This window comes from Protopterus annectens, chromosome 2.part0, assembly GCF_019279795.1.
Source record: "Protopterus annectens isolate FY-2018-M chromosome 2.part0, PAN1.0, whole genome shotgun sequence".
Classification (NCBI taxonomy): Eukaryota; Metazoa; Chordata; order Ceratodontiformes; family Protopteridae; genus Protopterus; species Protopterus annectens.
In genome coordinates this window covers 946342995-946361947 of record NC_056728.1, presented here as the reverse complement: position 1 = coordinate 946361947, position 18953 = coordinate 946342995, and the positions used below count along the sequence as shown (strand labels likewise).

The following is an 18953-nucleotide window of genomic DNA, read 5'->3' as shown; positions in this document are numbered from 1 at the left end:
GACAGATGAGGAAGACTCCGACATCTCCTTTTTCGTGGCCGCTGCCACCACCATAGCGTCCACTGGAACTCCTTTTGTTAAGTAGGTCTTGTCCTGAGGTGCCGTGATGTATTTATTGGGTTTCCTTGGGACTGGTTCCACTGTGTCAGGAGCCTCCCATGCCCTTCGAGCAATTCGTTCCATTAATTCGTCGAAGGGCGGAGTGACCCAGGAGGAAGAAGGGCGAGCACCAAATGCCTTCAGCAAAACTGACTCATCCTCAGAAGGGGGAAGGGACTGCCAGTCACCTCTCTGTTTCAGGATCTCCAATATGTCCGAAAAAGAGACATCTTCTGAAGGTGACTTAGGGGACCCTTCTGACTCATCTAAGTCAGTATCAGATGTCAAGGATTCTTGTGGAGAATCCAAGTGTCTCCTCTTACACAATCTTTTCCTAGGGACTTCTTCGTGGGGAGCATCCGAAGAAGCCTCTGAGGAAGAGGGGGCACCCTCCAGGGGTGGCTGAGACACTGGTGCCCGACGCTTGGATGTGGCCGTGGGTGCAGAGGAGGATAACGGCCCTTTATGGGGAGGAGAGGTTGCTTCCACTGATGTGGTTGTCTGGGTAGACAACACCTTCCTCATTAGGTCGAACGCCCCCGGGTCCCGCATCGAAGAATCCCCCAGTTCCGAAGAAATGGGAAGAATCCCCGAAACAGGCACCGAAGGCATCGACCCCGAGGACGGAGCCGAATCGATCCGCGCCGAGGCCCGAGGGGAAGAGTCGGAACCGAAACGTCGGTTCGACTCTCGGCCCCGGAACCAAGGACAGATCGTCGGCTCCGAGACTCCGGTATCGGGTCCGACGGAGTCAAGGTGAGAGGAACAGACCGAGAAAAAGACGGTTCTGGACCCGAGGGCTCCACAATCAGAAGATCAACCTCTTCCGGCTCCAAAGACTGAACAGGTCTCGGAGGAGGAATGGATGGAGACACTGGGAGGCCTTCAAGTTTCGACACCAACTGGGTGGAAACCGAAATAAGTTTGGACAGGGCCGAATGCTCCAATAACTTCTGCACCACACGATCCACATCGATATCGGAGAGTTTGGAAGAAGAACGGGTCGAAGGAACCGAAGACGGAGCCGACCTCAATAAGGTGGAAGGAGGGAGCTCCATCACCGGTTCCAAGACTCGAGGCTCAGGAACCGATACCAGTTGAACACTCGGCCCCGAAGTCTATGGAACCGGTGATCTAACTTTTGCTGAAGAGCTCGGAGCCGATGACTTGGGCTCCGACGTCTTCGATTCCTTAGAGGATTTCGATGCCTGGTCAGAAGCATCCAGAGACTCCTGAAAAGAAGGTTTTAATAAACCTCTGTCCATGAGTTTCCTGCGCCTATCTGTCATGACCCTCCCACTAAAAGAGTGACAGATAGAACAGTCCTCTTGCAAGTGGAGAGGGCCAAGGCAGTAGACGCAGGAACTATGGTTGTCAGTCACTGACATTTTCTGGCCACACTGACAACGTTTAAATCCTGATTTTACCTTATCAGACATTATACAAGAAAAAGACAAGTCCAGTATTATAGTCAAATCCGAAAAATTAGTGTCAAATCCGATTTAAATGTCGAATCCGGTTTAAATCTAAGAAGGGTTGGTAGGCCCCAAAAAACTCTAACCGATTAATAAGATTAACGGTACCGAGAATTTAACCCACTCAACACACAAACACTCAGTATATCAAGTTATCCTTATCAAAGAACAAAAATATCCAATAAAATATAACAAAATAAGTTATATCTTAACTTTAGACGCTCGAGCTAGCTCCAAGCGATGCGAACGCAGCAGCGGCAAACTAGATCTGAGGTAAAGGCAGAGGGGGATTGTGGGTATTAGATTGTCTCGAGCTTCTTCTCGATGCAGAGCTTGCAAGCGGCCGGCACGGAGCCGAGGATCGGCTCCGAACCCATGTGTAAGAACAAACGGCGAGATTGAACACTATCACATCATTTATTTTATTTATTTATTTTATTTTACATTTGTTAACCGGGGGTGTCTGACTGAGCCGAAAAGGCCCTTTTTCAGCAGAGGCCCGGGGAGAAAAGCTCCACAAAGAAAAATTACAGACACATTTAGTTATTTAGACATAATCAGTATACACACAAATTACAAGAAACATGTTTTTACAGTGGCATGCGGCACAAACAGTTACAGTGGAGAGAACAATCAAAAAAGATATTAATTTTAAAAATAAAGGTAAGTAATAGATTTGTGGTGTACAGCTGAACTTTGGAATGTAGGTAGAATACATACATAGTACACAGGTACAGTACATACATTGTAGATTAGCAGTGTTTGTGAGTAAGATTGAAAAACTATTATAAATTGCTCTAGATTTAGTATGCATATGTTATCCGCTTTCACTAGCATGGGGAGCAATGCCAGCTAGAACCCTGGGATTTGCACATGTTAGCCCCTGACAATGTTGTCCTACACAATTCATCAGCACATCTGTGTGATCAGATGACTGACAGTATTTTCTACAATGGTTTAGTGGGAGGCTCACACATTGCTGAAATTCTGCTTAAGTAATGCTATTACTACAACCTTGTTCTCAGATTGTTTAATCCCCCAGGTCCTCACTAGATACTAGAATTGACATTAACTATACAGTGGAAGGAAGGTTCTTCAATTTCTCAGTCTATGGTCAAGGTTCAAAGTTTGTGGGGCATCCACCTCTGACCTACAGTACAATAATGGTTGTGCCATATCTGGGCACATGATAAATAAGGTGCAGATTGAATTAAATGACTCAGTAGCAGCTTCTCAAAGATGGGGACTTTAAATTATTATCTGGAAAAGCAATGCGTATGTACATCAATGCCTTTGCAAGCCAAATTCAAATTAAGGTCCCCAAGAAAGCTTAGCACTTCTATACCATTCACAACCACCTCCTTGTAAGACAGATTATCAATTACAAGATTCTGACCAGGTTCCAGTACCTGGTAACTGGCAAAGTCTAATAAATGGTGTATAAATCTAACCATCTGGTTTATTATTCCTGCCACAGTTCACTGGTGTAAAATATCGGTGTCTTATTAGATATACCACAAAACAAGCTCACAAAAAATCTACAGTTAGAGAGGCTGCTATTACACTAACATTAGTGTGCTTGTCATGATCAGTGGCACTGGAATTTGGGTAATAATCTTTAGATGCCAGTCTTACTGGTGAGTAGACAGTAAATGGATGCCTGACTCTACTCTAAAAAAGGTTTTACATTCCTAACTCATTCATGGCCAAAGATTTTTTGGTTATAAATTTAAATTGAAGGCATAACCCAAGGAAACCGCTATAACTATTGTGATCTGGGAGTATCTGAATGGCAAGTGATCACAACTGTCACAGCTCCATTCACTGGGATATGCTTTAATAGAAGTACCTTGTCCCTGAAAATGGCATTTCAGAGTACAATAAAAGAAGAAAACAAATCTTGTTCATTAAAGTGTTTTGCCACAAAAGACAGTTGCAGTTTTTCAGGGCAGGTGATCAAACTGCAGCCAAATACAGGTCATCTAACTGGAAAGAAACCATAGACCGTACAAGTTAATGTGAACCTTGTAATTGAACATATTAGGCTGATTTCAAAAGACTTGTTGTTAGTTTAAGTGACTTACTTTGGTGTAAGGCCTATCTATAAACATGCGTCTACCTGGGGGGGGGGGGGGGGGTAGATTCCAAAAGACTTGCTCTCAGTGTAAGTGGTCACACTGCAAACATTGTGGCATTACAGGCAATAACTTCTGCAAAGGTTAGGGGAATGGAATGCAAAACTGAAAGCACATGGGATGAAAATGAGTACAGCTAAGACAGTTGTAATGGCAGCAAATGGAGGAAATCAGAGGAAGCTGAGAATTGAGATAGAAGGGAAAATAGTGAACCAGGTTAACAGCTTTAAGTATCTGGGAGGGGTGGTTGAAGAGAAAGAAAGTCTGAATAAGGAGGTCAAAGGTAGAATCAGAGGAGCCACAGCCAGTTGGTACAGAGTACGAGGTGTAACGTATGAGTGAAGAACGTCAAGCTGAAAAGTAAGGTGTACAAAACAGTTGTGCGACCAGTACTACTGTATGGTACAGAAACCTGGGTAGTAAAGGCAGAAAAGTTGAAGAAACTAGAGGTGATGAAGTGCCTAAGATGGGTGGTGAGATACACACTGAGGGACAGATGAAGAAATGAGGACATAAGAGCAGAAGCCAAAGCAGCTCCACTAGAAGAAAAGGTAAAAGAGAACAGATTACAGTGGTTTGGGCACATGTGCAGAAAAGAAGACGACAATCTGGAGAGGAAAATTTGGGACACTCAGGAAGAAGGCAAGAGTGTTAAAGGAAGGCAAGAGAGGGCATTGACTAGAGAGATGGCAGCAGTTGACACAACACTCTGATCACGTGTAGAAAGTGGGGAAAAAGGGGTTTGATGATGATGACGACAGTAAACAAGAAAATACTAACTCAAAGAAAAAAAGGGACTTCACCTGCACTTCACTTTTCAACTATAATACTAATAACTACAAATTGGCACTAAACACAAAAACACACACACAAACATACCCTCCAGTATGGGAGGACACATCTCCCATGACCCCTAAATAGTGGCGGATGGGTGCACAATGACCACACAACTGAACTATAAATATACTAAATATGCTGTTAAATGAACCAACACCATGTATGCATGTAGACTGTTCCATCCTACATGCCTGTGCTATAATCAGTCCTCAGTGAAACAGACTAATAAATATGACAACTGACAAACTCAGTGCTGAGCAACTTGCATAACATGTTCCTTATAACAGGTGTGGGGTTCCAAGGTCAGAATGCTGAGTCACTTTGTGATGCATCAAGGAACCATACCAGAGACTGGTTTCGGAAGAACAGCTCACAAGCCATGACAAGTTTACGTGATAGGGCCCAAAGTTTGGGTTAAATTATTGATAAAGGCCAGAGTTATTACTCTGGAGCTAAGCTGCTGATTTCTTGTAACTTTTCCAGTGATCATTGTTTATGGCCACATTCCTGGACTTGAATCTGGAGGATCACACTTTATGACCTCCTACTTTGTCACTGCACAGTTCTGACCCTAAACATAATTATAAGTTGTGTTCAGCAATTAACTTGCCATCTCATTTTCTTTAACAGTAGTTTGTCATGCACATAAATGGGTAGCAAAATACTGAAAAAACAAAGTCATGACACTGTAGAACAGTTACTGAATAATGTACTCACAAAACATTAAACAATCTTAGAAAATAACAGTCTCATAACCATTTCATGAAAGGAAGAGTTGACATTTCACAGTGTAAAAGAAAACGCATCTGTCACTCTTATAAATGGTATTACTCTCACTTTGCAGAAAGTTTATGTGACATATTTGAAATATGTTCTGTGTCTGCATTCATAGGTTCATATGTTCATACTAAGCATATGGTAAAAGGTCATCAAAAAGCTTAGCTGAGATGCCCCTTGGTACTGAGAGTATATTAGTTACCCCTAATAATAAGAAAACTTCCACATATCCCACACTTGAATGTATGGTCTCCCATTTAACTGTCTTATTTAGTCTGGATTATATCCTATGCAGGAGGGCCATTCTGAATGAGATTGGAGACTGTAAAGTGGTGACAGGGGAAAGTGTAGTTAGGCAGCATAGAATGGTGGTCTGTAGGGTGATGTTGGTGATCAAGAAGAGGACAAGTGTGAGAGCAGTGCCAAGGATCAAATGGTGGAAGTTGAAAATGGGTGAGTGTGAGGTGGAGTTCAGAGAAGAGTTAAAACAGGCACTGGGGGGCAGTGAAGAGTTACCGAATGGCTGGGTAACTACAGCAGAGATGGTAAGGAAGACAGCTAGAAAGGTGCTTGGTGTGACATCTGGACAGAGGAAGGAGGACAAGGAGACCTGGTGGTGGAATGAGGAAGTACAGGAGAGTATACAGAGGAAGAGGCTGGCGAAGAAGAATATGTGGGATTGTCAAAGAGATGAAAAAAGTAGACAAGGAGTATAAGGAGATGAGGAGCATGGCAAAGAGAGAGGTGACGAAGGCTAAGGATAAGGCATATGGAGAGTTGTATGAAAGGTTGAACACTAAAGAGGGAGAAAAGGAGCTGTACCGATTGGCTAAACAGGGGGACCGAGCTGGGAAAGATGTACAGCAGGTAAGGGTGATAAAGGACAGTGAGGGAAACGTACACACAAGCAAGGAGAGTGTGTTGAGCAGACGGAAAGAGTACTTTGAGGGGCTGATGAATGAAGAGAATGAAAGAGAGAGAAGGTTGGATGATGTGGGGATAATGAATCAGGAAGTGAAACAGATTAGCAAGGAGGAAGTACGGACAGCTATGAAGAGGATGAAGAATGGAAAGGCTGTTGGTCTAGATGACATACCAGTCGAAGCATGGAGGTGCTTAGGAGAAATGGCAGTGGAGTTCTTAACCAGATTGTTTAATGAAATCTTGGAAAGTCAGAGGATGCCTGAGGAGTGGAGAAAAAGTGTTTTCGTACCTATTTTTAAGAATAAGGGTGATGTACACAGTTGTAGTAACTACAGAGGGATAAAACTGATCAGTCACAGCTTGAAGTTATGGGAAAGAGTAGTGGAAGCTAGGTTAAAAAGGGTGGTGATGATTAACAATCAGCAGTATGGTTTCATGCCGGGAAAGAGCACTACAGATGCAATGTTTGCTCTGAGAGTGTTGATGGAGAAATATAGAGAAGGTCAGAAGGAGTTGCATTGTGTCTTTGTTGACTTGGAGAAAGCATATGATAGGGTGCCTAGACAGGAGTTGTGGTATTGTGAGGAAGTCAGGAGTGGCAGAGAAGTATGTAAGAGTGGTACAGGATATTTACGAGGGTAGTGTGACAGTGGTGAAGTCTGCAGTGGGAGTGACAGATCCGTTTAAGGTGGAGGTGGGACTACATGAAGGATCAGCTCTGAGCCCTTTCTTATTTGCAATGGTGACGGACAGGTTGACAGACAAGATCAGACAGGAGGCCCCATGGACTATGATGTTTGCAGATGACAATGTGATCTGTAGTTAGAATAGGGACCAGATTGATACCTTGGAGGTGGAGATATGCTCTAGAGAGGAGAGGAATGAAGGTCAGCAGGACTAAGACAGAATATGTGTGTGTGAATGAGAGGGAGGATAGAGGAATGGTGAGGATGCAGGGAGTAGAGGTGGGGAAGGTGGATGATTTTAAGTACTTGGGATCAAAAGTTCAGAGGAATGGTGAGAGTGGAAGAGAGGTGAAGAAGAGAGTACAGGTAGGATGGAATGGGTGGAAAAGATTGTCAGGAGTGATTTGTGACAGACAGGTACCAGTAAGAATGAAAGGGAAGGTCTACAAGAGGGTAGTGAGACCAGCTATGTTGTATGGGTTGGAGACGGTGGAAATGACAAAAAGGCAGGAGTCAGAGCTGGAAGTGGCAGAGTTAAAGATGTTAAAATTTGCACTGGGTGTGACAAGGATGGACAGGATTAGGAATCAGTATATTAGAGGGTCAGCTCAGGTTGGACGGTTTGGAGACAAAGTCTGAGAGGCAAGACTGTGTTGGTTTGGACATGTGCTGAGGAGGGATGATGGGTATATTGGGCAAAGGATGCTAAGGATGGAGCTGCCCGGTAAGAGAAAAAGAGGAAGGCCTAAGATAAGGTTTATGGATGTGGTGAGAGAAGACATGCAGGTGGTTGGTGTGACAGAGCAATATGCAGAGGACAGGAAGAAATGGAAACAGATGATCTACTGTGGAACACCTAACGGGAACAGCCGAAAGAGAAGATTTAGTCTGAAAGTAGATAGGGTATTTTATGTGTAGATGGAGTTTATTCCAAAGACAAGCAATGTACTGGGTTATGGATCTGTCACATCAGCAGGCTTCGTTGATCTTGTTGTGGAGGTTTAGGACTTTGACATAAGTGTTAGGTAGACCAAGGGTTCTACAAAGGTGGGCTAGGTCAAAAAGTGTAAGGCTGTTCAGTACTCTGAAGACTAAACAGAGATCACTCTTCAGGTGTCTATATGAGACATTAGTAGAGAGACAGGGCTTTCAGTCTTTCATGGTAGCTTAGATTGTGTAGTCCAGATATCTTGTTCAGAAAACTTTGGGCTCTTTCAACTCAGTTATGGTGCTTCTTATGTACATTCTAAAAAGGGTACAACATTCAATAGGTTTAATTAGGGAAGTGTGTGGAGGGCACCAAGACTGCATGGGAGCTAGAGCAGATACCCCTAGAGATTAGCTGAGCATGACCAAATGGTTTCCTAACTATCACTGACAGATGGCAATAAATAAAAATAAATACAAGTAAAAGAAAAGATTGTCATTAGCATAGATACCAAGGTTAATGGATAATTGTATCAATTTTGAGAGAGATTCCAGCAACGCAGAAAGAAAATAATGCACTGAAGTTTGGGGTGAACCTTTTGGCAACTGTTTTAGGAAGGCAAACACCAAGTATATGGATAAAGTAGAGATGTAAAAATGATTTCAAACTAGCTGAATAAGTAATTTTTCAACATTTTCACCCCAGGCTAATAATAGTGCCAGCTCACAACAGTAAACTCTCATCTTCTCATATTTATTTACTTTATTTATTTAACATTTGTTTACCGGGAAAGTCCGACTTGGAACAAAGCCAATTTTCAGTGGAGGCCTGGGGAAATGTTCCAGATGCATGTCTTCGTAATAAGGGAGGAAACTGGAGCACCTGGAGGAAACCCACACCGATGCAGGGAGGGCATGCAGACTCAGCACAGAAGGCACCCCAGCAGAGAATCAAACCGGAGAACCTCTTGCTGTGAGGCGACAACGCAACCACTGTGGCATCCAAATCTTGAAAAAATTCTGCAACTTGAAAGTTTTATATATTTCTGAAGAAAAGTTTGTATCCACTATAAACAAGTACCTTTCAAAATGTGAAGAACAGTCATAAAACTGAAATGTGGACAATTTACAATCAAAATAAAGTATGCAGTTAGTCTCGGTAATGTAATTTCAACACCTGAAACAAACTCACCAGTGTAGCTGTGTCTTTGCACCTTGCCAATTACTGAAATTAACCCTACTTACTCAACCTGACAAAAGAGTAAGTAATACAATACAGATAATACAAATCTGGCCTGGTCTTTATGTGTAGATGTGTCCTTCCATACCTACCCCTCAAGTTCCAGACTTCTGCAACATGTCCAGATTTTCACTTCATATTGTTGGTTTGTTTTTCTGTAAAATCACGGAGGACTGCAATCATTAAATTATGACAGACATTTCAGTTTGCAACTTCATGCCTTCCAGAAAATGCATGCAAATGCAAAACATGTTATTCTAGCAACTTTCCAGGATGGTATGTAAAATCTGTCCCTAATTTTGGCCCTTTCTCCCACATTGTTGTTGTATTTGTCCAGAATTCTTGAGTTAAGAAGTTTAGAGGTATTCCACCCTATCAAAAAACTCGTTAGCAGTATTATCTGTGCAAAGCTGTCATTACTTTTAACACTCCCCCCTTAAGGGAGGAAATGTCCACTTTCTAACAGTATCTGTCACTGCCTTCTTCCAATAAAAAAGTCTACTGAGAAATAACTGCTCTGTTTCATACTGTCTCATTCAGCACGCACTTATTAGCTGCACAAAAACAACTTCTCTGATTTCCAAATACACAACACTGTGTATCTGCATATTTTATAGGTTTGATTAAGTCACATAAAGTATCCCTTAACATGTAACACAAGTTAACTAACAATACAGCCTTCATATATGTAGGATAAATAACTGATACAAAACTTTTAGGTACAGACATTTGGATTGGAGATAACATGCTCATCAGCTATGTTACCTGGATTAGGCTGCAGGTATTCTGTTGACTTGGTAATTATCTCCATTACAGCTCGGCTGGTAATATCCACTTTCTGAAACAAGAATGGCATTGAATATCAATAAAACATCCACTTTCTGAAACAATAAGAACACTGAATACATCACTCATATACTCCAAGCACAGACAAATTCAAAAAGCATCTTCAGCTGCATGTTTTAAATTGGGTAACTTGACTGCCCCAGTCACAATCACATCAAGTTCCCTGTTTTACTTTTAATTTCATTGTATTTTATGTATGCCAGGTTCTAGTCTGCCAGCTAATGGCCCTGCTACTCACTCTATTGACAATCTATTAGCCACCTTACATACACCAACACCAGTAATAAAGCTCTGCTCTATGTACTGTGGTGGGATGCAGATGCCATTAAACCTGGGACTAGTGAGGGTATTTTGCCATTTTACCCTGTCCCTGGCCAGTCCTCTATGTGCACTGCATTTCAGCAGGCAAGTATATAGATCAACATCACCACCTCCTGTCATCATTTAGGATACAGTGCTCCACTGACTGGTCCAGCACTCTTTTCCATAGTGACAGTGTATTAGTCATTACATTCCACCTCTCCAAAACAAGGGATGATATCATCTTAATCCCTGTGGTGTACTCAGAGGCAAGACTCCTCCCACTAGTGGACCAAATATTTTTCAGTTCTGTACGCCTTATACCTATTTCACTTTACAATCAAATAATATAAAAATGCCTAAAATGTATTAACTTAGCAATGGTAAGGATGACATGTAATGCTTCTATTTGCACAACTTTGGAATCTGCTTTTCACTCTGGAATTTGTTTAACAATTTGCTGGAAAAACATTAAGCATGACTAATACAAGTAGCAAAAACTGAGGCTAGAAATCCTCTAATCTTAGTTCAGCATAACAGATTAAGTGAAAAATGTGTGAAGTCAGTACCATTAGATCCCATCACAATTGCTGTTAACTGCAATTAAAGAGAACAGTGGTCCAAATTTCCATCAAATGGCTGCTGACTGGAGGTAATATCGACGCACTTGCAGACATGGCAATATTTTGACTATATACTTATGAGCTTCAGTCTGCTGTTCAAACCTCCTCTCTTTCACACATTATACTCAATCCCATTTCAAGGGAACTTTTGGAATCATACCTGCAAAGGGGTTTTTGTTAACTATTTAAAGTGGCAGCCACAATTTTTTTATACTAACAAAATGTGTAAGGCCAATTCAGAATGTATGGTAAAAAAAAAACACAGGTTCTGTATAAGCTGTGCCTCACTGATAAAGTTTTTTTTTTAATACCCTCCCCCTCCACATACATCAGATACTAGTCTACTGGCCACTTCATTTCCAAGAACTCCAGTCTTAACGGACACTGGAAGAAGGAAATAAGAGCCTGGGATTGTAGCCATACTTTGGCGGGGTTTAAGACATTATTTGAATGCTTCAAGGAACCCCCAATTGGGCAGAAAACACAGTGAACAGTGCTCCCTATGGTAGGCTCATGTGGATGCAAGCTTCTAGACATCCATGATAACCAGCTAGACAGCTGTGCTCTCAGCTACTAAAAACACAGGTTACAGAACCTTATGAATTAATTACTTTGCAGAACTTTCTCCATGGATCTTCAGAAATGTTTCAACTTTATTACATTTCTCAAAAACAGAAATGCATAATTTTATCTGACAATAACTACTGAAAGATTCATGCCTCACTGTTGCAGTCAACAACAATCCTACATGTGCATGAAAAGGCATTTTTTTTCCTTTTTTGTAATTTTCCAGGGATAATTGTCAGGTATGTATTAAACATATTTAACACACCGCTGTTAGCCAATGAAATTGTTCAATTTTCTGAGCCCATTTCAAATATATATAAAGCCCCTGGGAAACTGTAAAGAAACTGTAAAAAAAAAAAATAAATAATAATTACAATGTCATTAACGGAGTCAAGGCAATCATGTAAAACAGTGCCAACAAGCATTTGAGAACATCATCAGAGTTCATCAAAACAGAACTATAAATGTCCATTTGCAATGAAAATTTCATGCAGCCACAGACCAGCAGCAAACTATTCTAAAGATGCTTTTTTGTTTTTACTATTCTTTTTTATTTTTTTAACAAATTAAACATTAAAACTTAAAACAACATACAACAAAGTAAAAATTAATTTCAACAACTATTTAGAGAGGTGTCTACCAAACAATAAATGTTATTATTAATTTCATCTTCTAACATACTTATTTAAATAATATCCATGAATTCTAACAGATCCTTAAATTTCAATCAAATATTGTAATATGAAGTAACTCTTTCTGTTCTTGTCTTGATTGTAGCTAATTCAAGTTGACAAAGACTTTTATCAATGTTCTTGAATTCTTTCATAGTAGGGGAAGACTCATTCTTCCAATTAAAAGTAATAATTTTTCTTGCCACAGCAAAAATACTCCAGATAAGAGGATATTTTATTCTGGCAACACATGTAGGGACTGGGACATTAAATATCACCATAGTGTTGGTTAAACGAAATTTATCATAAAAATAGATTTCACAAAATGACTTAAGCAGTTTACAATAATAAAACATGCATTGCCAATCAGCTTTTATATTTAATTTACATCTCTAATAATCAAGTTTCTTTTATATATTAATTCAATTTTGTGTGGTATTAAAACATTTATATGCATACATTTTCAGGAGCATAATCTGCTGTGCAATGAAAGAGTGGTTTGTTCTGAAGACAACAGTATTATTTTTTTTTATCTTCCTCTTTTGGTGAGTATTCATTTATTAATATGAAATAATCCAAATAATTTTCTTTATACTATACTTTCTTACTTTTAAATAGTTTATATATTTTAGATAAATATCCTTTCCCAACAACATTATGACTTTCTAGATTAATTAAAATGTCTATAAATTTAGAAACTGTATTTCTTATTGGTGAATGCATTAAACCAATATTCTGAATGGTAAATTGTCTACAGATGTGTATACCTAGCCACATTTCTTTATTTATGTCAAAATTATTCGTAACAAATCAGTAGAATGTACTTTCACATTTTTCATCAATTGATTCCAAAATACAGTCTGACTTCTTTATCAATTAATGCCTCTTCTATTCTGGATATTTGAGTTTTCTGTTGTTTTATCATCTGTTGTAGCTGTTCCATTTGTTTAGAGCATTTTTCTTTAAAATTACCCAGTTTGTGGTTCATTCTGTAAATTTTTAAAGAAAGTTCTTATATGTTTGTAAGAACTGACCGCAGATTTTTTTAATGATGAGCCCTGTGCATTAGAGTTTGGGTGACTCATTTGAAAAAAAAAAAAAAAAAAACAGATAAGACCTTTCTGATAAGATAATGACAGGAAAAATATTAATATGTAATAATATTTAAAAAAAAAAATCACTGTAATGTTAAGACAGTAGTTCCATACAAAGAAAGTTTTGGGGAAAACGTAAAATTAGAATTTCCTGTCAGAAATATATTTCAAATAGCACAGCAGAAGAATTACACTGGTAGCTTGTCACTATCTTGGCCACACTCCCTAAAGATGCCTTTGAAAACCAGTCAGATTTTTCATAAAACAAAGCAGACTCAGCTGATGGACCCTAACTGCCTTGCAAATACCATCCCTTGTAGGGTATCTCCTGTCTCCATGAGGGCAAAGCAAGATAGGCCTGTGATGAATTTATGGGTGCCCATCCAATAATCAATGTTTCCTGCGATGACTTTGATGCACACATATTAAATATACTGAATCAATGAATTTAAGCAGTTACAGGCATTTGAGATTATGAAATATAACACCACAAAAATAAAATGCAATGAATTTCCTTCAGTGTGAAAAGTCTGCAGATTGATTACTAAAGTAGGTAAATCAAACTATCAGGGTATGAAGCAGGGCGATTTATTCAGAGCTTCAGGCTTATAGGCTGTGGGGCATTTTCCTATGGGGGTAATTGGTTGGGGATACCTGGGTGAATTGTAATTCACTGTGGAGACACATTGCTGTGGTTAATTCACTGGGGACACACAGAAGCATGGAGTTCCATGGCCATAGCTTAAATAAGCATGGACAGGGATGAGAAACTGGAATGTGTTTGAACTGTCCAGCCTGGATCTTCTATGAACATCTTCCTGAATGTCTTACTGTGGTGCATAAGAGCAAAATTTGATGGTTGCCCACAAAGGATCCCTGCTCAGGGGATTTTCCTGTAGGACTTCCACTGTGTAAAACAACTGCCACCTAAAAACATGTAGGATCATAAGTGTGACTAAAACAATGTACAGGATTTTCTTCATGCTGCTGCACTCTTTTACAAGTTGTAGTACATACGCATTTACTGCACACCAAGCACAACACCCATCACTTCCCTGACACAGTAATAAAGGTAATGATCATTGGAGGATGCATTTCTCTACCACAGATATGTTCACCAGGCATCCTGCTGTAGATGCCACTCATACTGCCTGGTGACACTACAGTCCTGAGGGGCTGTGGATACTGTACCCTCCCCCCACACTTGGTTATTCTAGCTGTGCGTGTAGCACTGCATGCTTCTCTATACCCACTATGAATTTTCTGCTGTCTTGTGTCTCTGCAGCTGAACAGCACTTCAGCCAAGTGCCTCTAGCCAACTCTCCTGGCAGGGGTATGTCTGACGACCTACAAGGCAAAATCCTTTAGTCTGTCACTCGAATACATTTAGGAAAGTGTTGAAAGACATACCAAGTACTGGCTGAGCATGTGCAGATGAAGAGCAAATTCTTCCTCATCTAAGATGACAGACATTATATGACTAAGCTTTACTGTATGACCACATCACTGAGATGCCTGTTGCCTTAGGTCCAGCATCAATTACTAGCATCTTTTCTCTGCAAGCTGTTAGTGATAATTTCTGCTTCAAAAATACCTCACACTTTAAGACTGTGTCTGCAAAAGGTGATGGGGAATTCAGGAAAAATTATCAGAGAAATGTAACCATGTGGATGGTGAACTTCATCCAACTTTCCATAGGATGGAGTCCCAGTACATTCTAATCCATATGCAATAACCATTTTCATACTAAAGTACCCATCCCAAAGACCTACAGCCCTTTGCTGATGTAAGACCAATGTCAAATACAGTAGAATAGGTGGTGTTTAAATAGTGAGTGAAACTTTTGACTATTCTGGCCACTCATTATATCGATTTAGACATGATTATTACACCCACACAGCCATTTACAATGCATAGACATTTTATACTAACATGGAAACAGAGCTGCTTACCACTGAAATACCTTTAGACTTAACGTAGGGCTTCTGAAACAACACACTACCATCCTCAATCAGGAAAAAGGTCAGAGATGGCTTCAGTGAAGGATCTTGTAAAGGGCTTAGTAGCTATCTGAAAGACTGAATCTTCAGAGTCAGGATGGGAGTAACTCAGGTTCATATGTACTTAAATGACCACTGAGCAACCTAGTCAAAGCAGCCCAAAAGACTTGTCAGTGTATTAGCAACATAATAAATTATTAGTTTCCCTGATCAAAGACAGACATAGCGCATATTCAAGGAGCGACTCTGCAATTGCCTAACCAGTCATTAAGACTAGATTTAAAGGTGGCTAAAGTGCTGCATTGTTTGCAAACACTGGAGGATGAGCAGACTCTGAAAAGGCTTTCCACTCAAGAACTGAACTCGGGAATCAGCCTAGCACTGTGAGGCCACAATCCTGCTCAAAATGATACCAAGCACCTGGTGTAGAAATATAGCCCATGGCCATTAATCTTCCCATACCAAAAATGAGTGGTCTGTCTGCTGAGCTAATTACACAGGACATTTGCTCAGGTCAAAGAAAACTACAGGTTGGTATACTAAAGATCAGATTTGAGCCCGGTCTTCTTCTCCTTGTTTACAATTGAGCTCATTTGCCTGTTACATAACTTCCAATCACACTCTCTGCTGGTGACATAACCTTGCCAAAGGAAGGTAAAGCATTGCCTTAGTTCAGAATGGTGTTCCTACACATCAGCTAATGCACTTTATCTAAATCCCACCAGGTTTGTGACAAGGCTGCTTAGCACTGTCCAGGAAATTATTTATTCTCTTAAAACAAACATAACCTGTCTCATCTTCAAATTTATTCTAACATGTCCACTGTGACATAGGGCAATACTGCCAGCCCAGCTATCTGAAATTTTGTAAATAATGCTATATCATTTGTGAATATTGATATGATTTATATAGAAGTGTGACAGAAGGAAATACTGACAGCACAGCTATCTGGAATTTTGTAAATAATTATATGTATTAGACCTGCATATTAAGTGTATATTAAACTGCTGATACAAAAGTATGTGTTGAACAGAGTTTGTACAGTACTGAGGTTCAAAGATATATCCACAGTGTACCCGCCTACTGGAATATAGAAGATTAACTTGCAAAACTTAAGAATAGCTGAGGTTAAGTTACTTTATAGTTGGGCCATAAACAAAATATGTTATCTCTCAGTTTCAGTTTAGCAGCAGACACTATGTCTACAGCTACACATTTTTGTATTGTCTTGAAAGATAAGTATTTACTAGGTTTAAAATGTAAAAGTTTTATTGTTTTACAACGTCCAAGATCTGCAAACATCTTAGAGATATGTATTTTTTACACAGAGATGTTAAATTCTGTTAGTTTCTGTTTTAGCCTGGGAACTGAAGTTAGGTGACAAAAAGTGATGTCATCCAAGTTAACCCAGCAGGAATATTTGATATTAATTTAAGAACTCTCTCAGAGAGAGACTGGGCTTTTTGTATTTTGTCTATGACCTGGAAACATTCACTCATCATCACTACATCTGCACTTGCCTTGCTTTGTAAGTAAGGATTTTAGGGCATAGTAACTCTTTTACATATAGTTAGGAATATAGTAAAGATTAGTTTGGATGTTTCCTGTATTTATTTGAGACTGTCCTGGATTGCTGTTTTAAGTACTTCCTGTGATTCTAAACTCTGAAGTAACTGTATTGAGTATTGTCTTGTTCTTTTACTAATTATTATTAAATATATTTTCTTTGTGGCTTATATTTGTGAGACATATTTAAACTCTTATAGTACTTGCATATGCACCTGCTGCCACTATACAGGCCATTCCTAAATAGTCTTGATTGGTCAGTCTACCATTTGGATAACAGTAACATTACACAGTAGGATTGTACACCCTTTGCTAAGGGCCTTACAGTAGCTGATAAGTAGTGGTTGGTGGCAGTGGAAACTACCTTAGAGTCTGGGCAGAAGGGGGTATAGCTAGTAAACCTGTGCCAGCCTTTCCCAGGTGTGTGTGTGTGTGTGTGTGTGTGTGTGTGTGTGTGTGTGTGTGTGTGTGTGTGTGTCAGCTACTTGGGCAGAGACACAAAGCACTGGTTGGACAGAGAGGGTGCTGGAGCTCTTAGCTTGGTCACACAGCTGAGATCTCAACTCTATAGCTGCGCCAGTGGGGAGTCTTATTAAGGATCTGGAGAAAGATGGAGAAACCAGCCCCAGACTGACTGTGATCTCTGTGTGCTCTTAAGGGAAATTGCACTTTACTGTGTGTGTACTTGTCATCCGCCCAGTGTATACACCCCCCACTGCTGCCAGTGTGAAGACTGAGGCTCCCTGATTACTGGGCAAGTGCAAGGGCATCACATCCACAACCTTCATGTCTCTCTTCCTAGCCTTCATCACATCTTGTCTGGCTATCTCGGTACTTTAACTACACCCCAACCCTCTGTTTCTCTCCTTCCAGCCCAAATCCCTCCTACCTCACCCACCTCCATATTACCATAATGCAGTATTATCATGGTATAGCTAGCTCTGACTTATATTTCCTATATAAAGATGAAAAGCAAAAAGAAACCTGAGGCATACATCCCACAGGAGTGAGCAACAAAATAGATACAGAAACAAAGTAGTCAGGAACCACAATGTCTGTAATACAGTTTTAATATTGCTAATACAACCACTTTCATGTATAAAACGCTTCTTCAGGCAATGATAACCAACTAAAAAGAAGCATTGCTTAAATATACTTTACAAATAATGTGACTAATTAAAACCACTTGCTATTACTAAAGTTAAGAGAGAGCACCAAATCAATATAAAAACATTAGGAACAGTAATGGTCTATGGGCTTAGTCTGTTTAACTCTATTACATTAATTTTATTTTATTTATTTTATTTATTTTACATTTGTTGACCGGGCTAGTCTGGCTGGATACATGTCCATTTTCAGCAGAGGCCCGAGGAGAAAAGCTCCACTATATACTAGAAGGTAACATAAAAAATAGTTTAAATAAAATAAAATAAAAATAATATTAATCTTTTAACACAAGGTTAATACTAACAACATCATTTAATCCAGGGGGGGTGGTGTGCTCTAAAAAGTAAAATCCATCTGTTCTCTTCATTCTCAGTACGTATAAGTATATCTTCACCTCAAAACTGAGGATAAATAACACTTAAAATCATAAATTTAAAACTGTGTGTATTATCTGCACTCTGTAAATGCTTATACAATGTTGTTGGTTAGTTTTTCCTACTTAATATGCAGGGCATTTACCACATTTGGCTAAGCAAACTAAATTCCTAGTTTCACAGGTACCATACGCCTTCAGAGTGAAAAGGAATTATATATAGGATGAACTATAGATTTATCAGTGTAGATATATTTACAGAAATTACATCTAGTACAAGTGTATGTACCTAATTTATTAACTCTTATTTCATGTGATTTACCCGGTTCTTTATAACATAACTTGTTTTTTAAATTACAAAATCTCTTATAACCAAATGTTGGACCCTGCTCATACAGGCTCCTGAGCTCTGGAAAAAAAGACAACATTGACCAGTGTTTGTTAATAATCTAATTTTAGTTGTATTATGGTCAAAAGTAAACATCGCCCAACAACTCTTATGGGTTCTGTCTATCATCCATTCCTCTTTGTTGGTACTACTATCTAATACATTCTTTGGACCTATAGGGCATATATTGTTTGAAAATATTGGCTTAAATGTAGATTTTCTATTTTCAAGTACCAGCCCCTTTTCTCTATCAAGGAC

The 18953-nt window shown here is 39.6% G+C and overlaps 1 protein-coding gene across 3 annotated transcripts in view; it reads right to left on the bottom strand.

Annotated features, from left to right (window-relative positions):
- Positions 1–18953, bottom strand: part of SH3GL2 (SH3 domain containing GRB2 like 2, endophilin A1) — a 2269193-nt gene that overhangs the window by 833307 nt on the left and 1416933 nt on the right. For all 3 annotated transcript variants that reach the window (XM_044061202.1, XM_044061204.1, XM_044061205.1), the window contains exon 3: positions 9866–9938. In XM_044061202.1, coding sequence (XP_043917137.1) covers positions 9866–9938 — 73 coding nt within the window. The remainder of the gene's footprint in view (positions 1–9865; positions 9939–18953) is intronic.